General features: G+C 36.5%; 4 protein-coding genes across 4 annotated transcripts; 1 reads left to right on the top strand and 3 right to left on the bottom strand. All coding sequences in view use genetic code 12, as the record gives it.

The window, feature by feature from the left end:
- Window positions 1-685: 685 nt before the first annotated feature.
- On the top strand, window positions 686-3,808 carry SPAPADRAFT_148682 (uncharacterized protein; the record flags this gene model as incomplete). The annotated part of the gene is made up of 2 exons (XM_007373697.1): window positions 686-938; window positions 1,257-3,808. 2 exons carry the CDS (start codon window positions 726-728, stop codon window positions 3,759-3,761), a joined length of 2,718 nt encoding a protein of 905 aa, XP_007373759.1.
- Window positions 3,809-3,864: 56 nt separating this feature from the next.
- On the bottom strand, window positions 3,865-4,788 carry CRG1 (Crg1p; the record flags this gene model as incomplete). Its single annotated transcript, XM_007373696.1, has 1 exon — window positions 3,865-4,788. One exon carries the CDS (start codon window positions 4,747-4,749, stop codon window positions 3,931-3,933), a length of 819 nt encoding a protein of 272 aa, XP_007373758.1.
- On the bottom strand, window positions 4,789-7,725 carry ACF4 (glucan endo-1,3-beta-D-glucosidase; the record flags this gene model as incomplete). The annotated part of the gene is made up of 1 exon (XM_007373695.1): window positions 4,789-7,725. One exon carries the CDS (start codon window positions 6,692-6,694, stop codon window positions 4,967-4,969), a length of 1,728 nt encoding a protein of 575 aa, XP_007373757.1.
- Window positions 7,726-8,727: 1,002 nt separating this feature from the next.
- Window positions 8,728-10,589, bottom strand: HGT9 (Hgt9p; the record flags this gene model as incomplete). Its single annotated transcript, XM_007373694.1, has 1 exon — window positions 8,728-10,589. The coding sequence occupies one exon, from the start codon at window positions 10,540-10,542 to the stop codon at window positions 8,812-8,814; it is 1,731 nt and encodes a 576-aa protein (XP_007373756.1).
- Between the last annotated feature and the right edge of the window lie 1,263 nt (window positions 10,590-11,852).

Below are 11,852 nucleotides of genomic sequence, written 5' to 3'. Positions count from 1 at the left end.
GAAACTTGTATGTAGAGAGAGAGAGAGAGTAATTCTCTTAAGCAACAGTTGAATTTTGCATTTCTTTGAAGCACTTTTCATTGAGAGCACTGTGATCCGGTTAGATACAGTTCTTGCTCAGCAGTACAGAATTACCTGTAGCTAACAAGGACTTCCCAAAAAAGCTGGATCAATGTGAAATAACAAAACAACTATAGGAAACCTATAGAATTAGGCACATCACCTATGCAAAGAAAACTGGTATCAGTCAGCATTCTCTAATTTTACACTTTGTCAAGTTGAATTCCAGATATATTGTGTTTAGTCATTGTGACCTACTTTTGTGTGCTTTGGCGCGGGAAAGCAAGGAATGTTGTTTGTTGGATTTGTAATACTTACAACCCTGTCCAATTCAGTAGAACCAATTAATGTAATCAATCTGCAAATACATTTCTATGCATAAGTTTCATACCGTAAACATATTTGATGTTGTATTTTATGGTTGCTGTCTGGCTTCAAAAAGTATTCTTGTAAAGCTTAATTTCAACCCTGAATTTGAACAAAGACACAGTAAATCTAATCACCGAGAAAAATAAACAAAAAAATATTATCACCGAGCACGAGGGATGCTGTAGAAAGATTAACGCCGAAATAATAGAAAAACCTAAAAAATTAAAGATTACCCCATATTGTACCCTACTCTTTTCTTTCACAGGTACTGAACTATCATCTGGTAAATCGCAACAATGACAGATGATGAAAGACCCAAAAAGCGTCGTAATAGATCAACATTAGTTTGTAATGTTTGTAAACAACGGAAGGTGAAATGTGATCGTAAATTACCGTGTACCAGATGTATCATATACAAAACTCAAGATATTTGTTCCTACCATGAAGACTTGCCTAGTGGTCAAGTGTTACCACCTCAAAATACCGTGTCACCAGAGACACTACAACCAGTTCATAGTAATACATCGCAACCGACGATACAACCGCTAATTCCGCAACAACAACAACAACAACCAATTACAAACAGGCAGCATCCCATTGTGACTAATCTACTAAATGATGCAACCGTGCAAACACGCGCCCCTCAGCTCCAACCAATGCAAACTCCAACACAACCGGTTATAATTCCACAAGTTGTAACTAACTCTATTCCAATATCATACTCATCTTCTACACAGTCACAACATTCGGTTGCAAATGATTCACCAATCACACATAAGTCAACGGTAACTCCACCTAGTACTATTCCTTCAACTGTATCATCAGAGCCGAATGCAACAACCCCTGATATACATCCAAATTCTGTGAATAACCAAAATTTCCTAAGTAAAGGACCATCGGCAAAGGTTTATATAATCACCAGTGAAATATCTCATATATTAAGCAAATTTACCAATGCAGAATCAGTCATAGGTATAAACCCCATAAGTTCACCTGAAGAAGAGTTTTCATTCTTTGATTACCTGTCATTTTCACAAAGATGGGATAAACAACAACTAAACCATGGACCATTTACTTGGCATGCTTTCTTAGATAAAGACGTGGCTTTGGCTGATTTATGGACATATTTGTCTCTTAAATCAAATGAGTTGAGGAATCTCAGTCGAGCTCATTCGAGTTCTCCAGGACTGACACAACCTGATGAACAACAAGTGGAGGAAGACATTACTCATGCTGATCTAGGTGATGTTTTGGCCAAAATCCCATTTCAAGTGTTGCAAAGGTTGAATTTAAGTAGTTTTAAATTTGATGCAAAGAAGCAAAAGATTAATCTGTCTGCTATCCCATTAGGAATGAATTTTACCACCAATCAAGAATATTTTAATGATAATTCAATAGATTTAAAGGAAAAAATACTCAAGATATTACCTTGTCGAGAAATTATTTGGATTCATATTAATAGGTTTTTCAAGTTTTTATATCCATTTATACCGCTTATTGATGAAGCTACTTTTAAAACAGAAATCGAAAGGTTGCTTGATGGTAGTGGTGAGCATATCACCAAAATTAATATCAAAGATAATTTAGATTATGCCAATATTGGTATGTTGTTGATTATTCTTAGAATGAGTTTTCTTTCTTTGATTTGCAATAATGAAGAGTTCAACAATATGGTGTTGCAAAGTGCAACTTGCCCAAAGGCATACCAGTCACAGTTTAGTCCCGCTGAATTACGAAATTTGCAGTTACTTTTAAAGAATTGTATTGGGATTGAGTTTATTGAATTGGCCCGCAATTGTATTACCAAGTTTCAATTATTTCAAAAGTCAAATTTGGTTATATTACAGTTTACTTTGTTGATGAGGTTGTATTTCTATTTTTCACCCGAAGATGCTGAAGGACCTGATCGGAATCAATTTCAGATTTATAATGGTACATTGATTCAGATGGGGTATACTATTGGATTAAACAGAGATCCCGACAAATTAGGAAAGTTTGACAAGAGAACAAGTAACATTCGACGTAAAGTTTGGCATTTTTTAGTATACTTGGATCTTTTCCAAGCTGCATCATATGGAAGTCCAATAAGTACAAACCCCCAATACTCAGATACAAAGTTTCCATATTATGAAGAAGGAAACCACAACGTTTCTTTCGAACATTTTGATAAATTTTTGCAAGCCACGTATGAAAATGTTAAAGATTTACCAACTCATTTGAGAAGTATATTGATGTTGGTATTGGATGTCAACTCAAAGTTGAAAATGGGTGATTTAACTGATAAGTTGAGTGCGTTGGAAATATATGTGGCTAAGAATTTGGGTAGTAGTTTAAAGGTATTTGCAGATGCTATCAATCAAGTCCAAGAAAGTGAATCGGATATGCTTGCCCGGGTATTTTACATTCCATACTTTCTTCAAACAAAGACTTTCTTAACAGCGACATATTTCCATATGTTTATTCACTTTGAAGATACCAATCTTGATTTGTCATATTTCTACCTTAAGAAAATCATTTGTGTTATGGTTGAAGATTTCTTACCTCAAATCTTTAGATTATTGGATCATCAACATTACTTCTTCTGTCATTCAACCAATTTTTTTATTAATCCACCTATTGAGTGCTGTTTGCATAATTCAAATGGATTTTTATTTGCTATTATTATCAGAATAGAATATACTATTCGAATGATGAAACAGCAAGAATTAAACGAAGATACAAAGAGGTATATTAGTCTGTGTGAAACTTTAATTTACTGGCTCACGAAATGTACAAAGATATCCACTGTGGGTATTTCAAAGTTAGGTAAACGCTACTTGTATGCCTGGAGAATTAGTAAATCTCACACATTTATCTTGAAGAGTTTATCATCAGAAGATTATTTTAAAAAGTTGAATGATCCAGTGGAATGTGCCGAGTTTGCCGCTGCCAATCCTAAATTAACCAAGTTTAATTTGAAACTTTGGCAGATTAACGAATTGAGTGAATTGGTAGAAAAAACCATGATGAGTTTAAATAAATCACAATTGATTAACGAATGGATTGAATTGTTTGGTCCAATCTCAGAAAATAAACCCAAGCCAATGACTCCTCACCAGCCGGCAGATCCATGTATTCCGATCGTTACTGATCCATTTATTGGGAATTTAGATAATTTGTTTAATCAAGTTACATCAAGAATTGACCCCGGTGTTTTTGACACCACTGGATTGAATTCACAGTCTAATGTCATTACCAGTACCATGGAGAATTATTTGGCTTTGGATAATCCGTATTTTGATATTTTTAATGATATGTCTTTGGACCAATTGATCAAGAGTTTTGATCAATAATTATATCGTTTAGTGTATAGTAATGAAGACGTCTTTATAACTTTTTATTTTTTTGCATCCAGGCTATAATCTAAAATGCATCTCACATTGTAATACGATGAGTAGATCCGATATAGATAATGAAATATGAAGCATTCAGGAAGTTTTAGAATTCACTCTACTAACCTATTTACTTTTGATATATAATTTCATAATTTGGTAAATTAATCATACTGGTTTCGTCTTCACTCCATTTCTTCCATAATTCAATAACCTTTTCTCTAAGCTCTTTGTCCTTGGCATCATCTTCTGGGTAGAACTTCTCGCCACCGGATTCAAGTCTCGCAACAGTTGCAGCAGCCCAACGATGTTTTGCATCGATGCTATCAGTACAAATCCAATTAGAAACACTGGTTCTAATTTTATCAGATTCATACCCTGCTTGTAATGCCTTTGGTCGTAACTTTCTTCCCGCTTTAATATCGGTAGATACTGCGTTCTTTGCTTTCAACGCATAATGTTCACCTAACAAGCTATATTCTTCCGGGTAGGCTAAAAATGAAGACAAATCAGCATCTCTGACACAAACAAATCCATTTGGTTTAACAACTCGCTTCAACTCTTTAAGTGCTCGAATCGGATCTTGTAAGTGAATTATTACTTGTTGAACGTGGACCAAATCAAAAGTGTTATCTTTGAATGGCAACTCGTAGATTGACCCCTTGATGAAACTCAAGTTGTCCAATGGTTTCCCGTATTTCTCCTTGTTGACATTAGCCGTGTCTATTAATTCTTGAGTTGGTTCAATTCCTACTATTGAACCTTGGGGGAGGTAATTTGCTGCGAAATCAATAGTTATGGAACCTGGTCCACAACCAGCATCGAGGACTTTGAAGTTGGGCTTCAAAACTTTAACGACAAATTCGGAGGAATTGGCTACTGTACGCCATGCATGAGTATCAGAAATTGACTTCTTGAATCCTTTGCTGTAGTAAACTTGTTCGGACATTGTAATTGTATTTGGTTTGGTTTGTGGGGTAGGATGTATGAAAGATCGGTTAATTGTTTATGTAAAAAAATTCACGGCCATATTTATAGGGAAAATAACGCCGAGGTGGTGCGTAACACCGAGCAACACCGAGATGACGCATACCCGATAATTGCCCCGCACACTAAATATAGATAATGACGTCTATCGAATAACCTAATATCTATTGTCTATGTAACTAAGCCAATGCATTCATAATACCAGCTGAGAAGGTCAATCCCCAAGTTCTACTTTGTCCATTGTCTAAATAATTGTCTGACCAGCTGCTGGAAGAAAAGAAATTATATGAACTTTTAGCATCGTACAATGCTTGATTCAATCTTAAAATACCAGTCCATCCCGAATTGACCTTGGAAATAAACTTGGAAATCTGCTGATTCCATTCTTCTTTAACAAAACCTGAACCTCTAATTAGTGAAGATACAGGTGTAATAGGTAACATATGAATACCGTGAACGTATTCGGGGTTTGTATCCGGATTACCAAAGTAGGTAGTATAGGCAATCTTATTTTCAAACAAGATTCCACTAACCTTGTTGCCAATGAAATTACTTGGTTCAACATTATTATTACTTGAATATAGGAAATACTTGTTCATGGATCTCTTCATAACCGCCAACATTAAATCCCCGTATGATTCCATACGTTTGTTACCGGTAACTTTACCCCACAATTTAATAGCATAGGAAAAGTTGTAATCTTCAGAAGAACTTTCTTCATTACGACCATCACCACCTTCAAATAATCCGCTGGCCCAAGAATGACCTTGAAACCAATCAAACATACGGAAAACTGGAAAATATGGGTCTCCAGGAGAGGGATTTGCTGCATCTCTAATTAAAGCATTAACCCATGGCTGTTGATCCTTGGCCCAAGTACCACCCGCTTTCTTGTCAACATATCCAATGATGGCTGCTGCATGAATGAAATACCCATAGTGAAAATGATGATCATTATAATAACTGGATCCATAATCTGCGTTAGGGTCATTGCTAACTTTATATGCAGTTGAAGTAATCCCACCAAATTTAGTATCATACATTAATGGGTAAAATTGTTTGTTATTACGGAATGTGGCAAATGTTGTCTTTAATGTGGCTAACAAGGATTTGGTTAATTTGGCATCTCCAATTATATCACTCACAACATACAAGATATATGCGTACTTGTCCAATACCTTTCCTGAAAAGTAGTTGGAGTTTTGGGAATTGACTAACTTGTTAATATCAACCGATAATTCTTTGTTTGCAACTTGAGAAATCAACTTCAATTGGGCTGCGGTCCATGATGGTGCTTTGGTGCCCATTTCTTGAACCCAGGGAAGGAATTGGATATTAGTATTCAAGTTTTCAACCATACGAAGGGTGTCGGTTCTAAACCCCTTCATTTCACCTTTGTTTGTTGAAGTTAATGAGATTCCTGTATTGTATTGGGCAGTGTTTGAATCAACAGATTCAACAATGTGTGGCAATGCAAAAACCATAGGCATTTTAGAAATTGATGAACCCAGTTTGCTGTATGCTAACACATATTCTGCAGAGGTACCCCCATACCCATGTGCTTTAACTTTACATTCTGTGACATACATCCCGGCAGCCTCGTCATAGTAAGTGTTATGAGCAGCAGTAGCAGCAATAGCATATTGAACAATTAATCCGTTGATGGCCTTGGATCCAGTGATGGTATTTTGGTTTGTCACTTTAAATGAGAAATCTGTGGTTTTCTTACCTGATGGTAATTTAACATATATCAAGTATTGAACTCCATTGAATAAAGTAGCTCTATATCTCAAAAGATTGGCGTTGGTTAATTTGGTTGATTGTTCTTGAGCTAATGTCTTGAATCCGACGTTGGAGTTAATTCTAGGAACTAAATTGCCGTAGTAAACAGATGTAATGAATCCCATACCTTGAACAACAGGAATATAGACATAGTTGGTCTGAGCCTTACCGTCAGTAGACAACTTAACATCGACAGAATTAACCTTCATATTAGACACACTAATTTTGGTTTTAGAAGCAGAAGTGAATGCCGTCGCTGAGACTATCATTTCTTCAATTTTGATAGGATTAAAAAAATATGAAGGAATATTTGGGTTATTGGTGTTGGTTGTTCCAAACACTCTCGAAGCAGCTAATGTTCTTTGTACTCCAAACCCGTAATATGTTGATTTGATATAGTTAAGACCATAAGGATATGACCAAATCATGGAAGTTTGATCCCCGAGTAATAAGTTAGCGTAGAATTTGTTAGTTTGGTACTTGGTGTTTCCGTTCGATACACCGGATGGAATGGATAAAGGTAATGGAGTTTTCTTAAATACTGAAGTAACATCATTTGTTGAAATAGGTAAGAATAAATCTCCAGTGAATCCATTTGCATTGGAGATGGCAACCTTAACAAGGGATGAACTAGTGGCACGCTTTACTAATCCTGTTTGATCGGAAGGTGAGGAGCTTGCTGCTGATTCCAACAGTGAACTTGTAGAAGACGATGCTTGATACGAACCAGAACTTGCTGCAGAAGTTCCAGAAGTAGAAGCAGAACTTGAATCAACACTTGTAGGTTGTTCTGGGAAGTCAACCAATGCAGAAGCAGTGGATATCGAGAAAAATACCAGGGCAGTGTTTTCAAAACTCTGGGAGACAACAACGGCCTGACTTAAAGTTTGAGTTTGGATAGAATTCGCTAATGCAATAGCTTGAGTAACACCTTCAGTAGCCATGGGATTTTTCTCTGATGAAATTGGAAAATTAACAATTTCACCATATTGGGTGGCTGTTGGTGATGTCTTGGCTTGGAAAATTGTTGATGTGCCTGTGGGAGTAGCAACAGCATCTCGGCGATCAAGCACAACTGGCTTTCCATGAATATTAATAGTTTCAGCATTGGCTAATGCTGAGCTTAACAAAGCAAATGATAGCAACTTTGTTAAAATCATATTTGTTAGATAAGTAATTCCAAATCGACTAAGCCAGCATAGATTTCTTCACAGTTAAATACACCATCGAAGGAAAATCTAAAAAAAAAAAAAATAATAAATCGCGACTTTTTGATTGCAAATCTGTTGTGGATTATTTTTTACGCATCCTGCGTAAATTTCTGGTGACGAGAATTAAGGTTCCATTCGCCTCACACTGGCCACGATGCATGGTTACGTAATTGCCGAGAACTTTAATCCAATTTCTCTGCATTACAAGAGCAAATAAGCGAATACGGTAGCAGAATATGATCGAGGGATAAAACAAAACGAGATCCACATTGCTGTGTTCAATTGCATGAACAATGGGATCCCGCCTTGAAAAATATTGCGCACTCGCGTGACCAAGAAAATTTATGTAAATAAAAAAAACAGCCCTAAATTTTTAGATGAAAGAAGAAGATCATTCTTGCAGATCTCTTTATCTGATAACTTCAGTTCAAATACACTCATTTCTACAGTATTTGTGTGACCTATAATGCTGCTCGTTTGTTGTTGTTGTTTGTTGTTTGAATTAGATCCCACTATCAATTGTTCTAGTAAACGCGGGGGGTCCGAAAACAATTAATTGATAATTGACTCTTTGTACAAATATTTTTGTGTACTATTTCGTATCGGAATTTGTTTTAAAAATGTTTTACGTAGTCACACGTTATTTGTATCACAAAAATTTACATGAGAATTTTATTTAACCAAAACGGTCTACCAAAGCAGCTTTTGTGATCTTGGTTTACACGATACCATATGGCCGAACACGGATGATGGCTGAGTGGTATGATTTTGTTAATGTTTTGTGTTTATGCCTTGTATGAATACAAAATTTCGCGACAAGTTGTATAAATAAAATCCACTCCTATTCATTTTTGTGTACACTATTACTTAACCTTGAAAATACTTACGAAAAGAAAGTAATCCTAAAAAGGCAAACCATGGCGAAACAGTACAATTTAATCAGTTATAACAAATTCAACTTTATTAATTAATTAATATTTATATATGTAAAACACAGATAAAAGAGATATGCCTTAAAGAAACCTGTTCTTTTAAGCACTGTCAGCATCAGCATCAGCGGCCTTTTCTTCTTGGTAATGAACATCACCACCCTTAGACTTGTCAGAGTCTAATTCTTCTAAGCCAATTAATTCCAATAAACCAACTTCCTTAAGAATACGGTTACGGATTTCACCTTCTCTCTTGGAAACACCAGAAGTATCACCGAATAATTCATCGATTTCATCCAAAGTTCTACCCTTGGTTTCTGGACAGAAGAAGAAAACGTAAGCAGCACCAAAGACACACATCAATCCTAAGAAGATATAAGCACCGTAAGTAGCCTTGGCAACGAAATCTGGAGTAGACATGGCCACAGCGAAGTTATTTAACCAGTTAGAAGAAGCACCAATGGAAACACCCTTGGCTCTTAAACCTAATGGGAAAACTTCAGCAACAATAACCCAGGCACATGGACCCCAAGAGTAACCGAAGAAGATGGCGAATAACCAAATAAAGACAACGGCAGCCCAACCAGCACCCATGTTGTTGGTGAAATCACCGTGAAGACCACCCAAGATACCAGCAACAACGAAATGACACATACCCATAAGTAAAGCACCAGAAATCAAGACTGGCTTTCTACCCAATTGATCGACCCACAAGACAGCTGGAATAGTGGCAAGGAACATGACGATACCAACAACACCAGAAGCCAATAAGGAAGTGGTCTTACCAGATAAACCTAAGGAAGCGAAAATAAATGGAGCATAGTACAAAATAAAGTTAACACCAGTCCATTGTTGGAAAGTCATAATCAAACAAGCAACAGCAACTCTCTTGAAAGTTGGGTAGTGAGTAAGCATAGACTTGTATTGAAGGAAACCAATCTTGAATCTAGAAGAAGCAGAACCATCTTGTAAGTCTGGGTAAGCAGTGGCTTCTAATTCATGTTCGAAAATCTTTTGAGCCTTCATTTCAAGGAACTCCATTTGAATCAATTCGTTGTTTCTGTCTAAGCCACGTAATCTGGAAAGGACATCCAAACACTTTTCTTCGTTACCTTCGTTCATTAACCATCTTGGGGATTCTGGCATAAGGAAGATACAAGAACCCAAGATTAAAGCTGGAACCATTTGAATACAAATTGGAACTAACCAAGCAGCCTTACTTTGACCTTCACCAGTACCACCAATGAAGTTAGTACCATAGGTAATCCAATAAGAAATCATAATACCGAAAGTAATAGCCAATTGTTGTAAAGCAACTAAGGAACCTCTAATTTCTGGTGGAGCAACTTCAGCGTTATATAATGGGACAATCATAGAAAGAATACCGACACCGACACCGACAATGAATCTACCACCAAGAATGAATGAATAGTTAGCACCGTGAGTACAAGCTTGAATAATAACACCGAGAATAAACCAAGCAACACCAAACATAACAGACCATCTTCTACCGACTCTATCGGCGACGTAACCGTTCATTAACACACCGACCCAAGCACCCAATTCTAAAATAGAGGTCAATAAACCTTGCAAAGTTGGATTATCTTGAATCTTACCGACACCAGCAGCTGCTGAGAAAGAGGTCATACCAGAAATTTGACCAAACATACCTTGGTTATAACCGTAGACTAAACCACCGAGGGATGCAAAAACTGCAATAAGGAAAGATTTTCTGTTGGCAATTAAACCAGCAATACCTGGCTTACCTGCAATTTCTAAACGCTTTTGAGCAATGATAGCTTGAACGTCATTACCGTCTGAACCTCCGTGCATTGTGAATTATATTTATTCGATTCGAGGGAGTGAGTGAATGATGAATTGAATAAAAAAGAGATTTTGCAACAAATTGAAATGACAATCGAGGAAGATTCTACGGATATTTATACTTCTTGAAATTCTTCTAATTATACACATCGTACCCCCATTACTGGAGCTTTTTTTTTTTTTATTTATCCATAGCACCGGAATATATTTTTCTATTTTGTTCTCATTTAAAACAAATTTATAAATAATAATATATTTTTTAATGGCAGAACCCATATTTCTGTATCCTATTACCGACACAAAAAAAAGTGTCTGCATAAATTGCTGCACTACCCCACTGGATTTCTGGATTAACCTTCCCATGAAAAACAAAAGTCTCGGAATTTCTTTTTTTTCCTTGGTTTTCCTACAAATTGTTTGACAAAATGTAAAAAAAAAAAATAATCTTTATTTTCTGGGGAAAATTCTTGCATGGTTAAGAGGTGGAGGTAGATTGTCTTAAACAAAGGGGCTGAAGCAGGTAAGCCGGAATACTAAGGTGACGTGTATGTAAGACAAATTCAGCCCCCAGGATAATTATCTCGATACCACATTAACCAAGTTGATACCCCCCCGGGGACACACGAGGAAGGTAAACCATCAGTTCGTAAGTGATAGCAAGAAATACATTGCTAGCAGTGCTTTTCATATCGAAAAGAAATTTATTTTCTTGCTTTTTCCGATTATGTGTTTACAACGATAACTGCGGGTTTTCTTAAGTGTTTCTTACTTGCATACTGATTAAGGCATTCTCCGTGGCTGCCGCACGTAATGTGGGTTGACTAATAAGCAAGGGATGTAGGCTGACTAATAATCAAGGGGGGGTGGGGAGGGTTAGAAACAGAAGATATTTAGTAAGTGGTTACAACCCGTATAAAAGATTGTAATTGGATTCAATCTTTTTGACAATGCTAGAAAAATATGTGTGTCATGATTTCAACTAGATCTCCTGACACCTTCCTTCTCTCTAATTACTTCGAATCTCATAGATCTCTTCTATGGCAAACGCGTTAAGATAAATCGTTTAGTCCCTACAGAAACGAACCATATTTGTGGCGCGTGTAAATACCATATTTTTTTTTGTCTCTTGCCGTGTGAAACTTAAGCAAGGCTATGCAGGCCGTTCAGTGTGTTTTTTTCGGCTTTATTTATCCGGAGTGCACTAAGTGACGTTTTTTTGTTTTTCGCGAGCACCTAAAAGCAAAAACCTTAGTGCCATACAAAGTAACTTTTTAAGCTATTCTTAGTGACCTCCTTGTGTTGCTATTAGAAAAGTGTCT

Source organism: Spathaspora passalidarum (assembly GCF_000223485.1).
Source record: "Spathaspora passalidarum NRRL Y-27907 unplaced genomic scaffold SPAPAscaffold_2, whole genome shotgun sequence".
Classification (NCBI taxonomy): domain Eukaryota; kingdom Fungi; phylum Ascomycota; class Pichiomycetes; order Serinales; family Debaryomycetaceae; genus Spathaspora; species Spathaspora passalidarum.
This window is presented reverse-complemented; position numbering and strand designations above follow the sequence as displayed.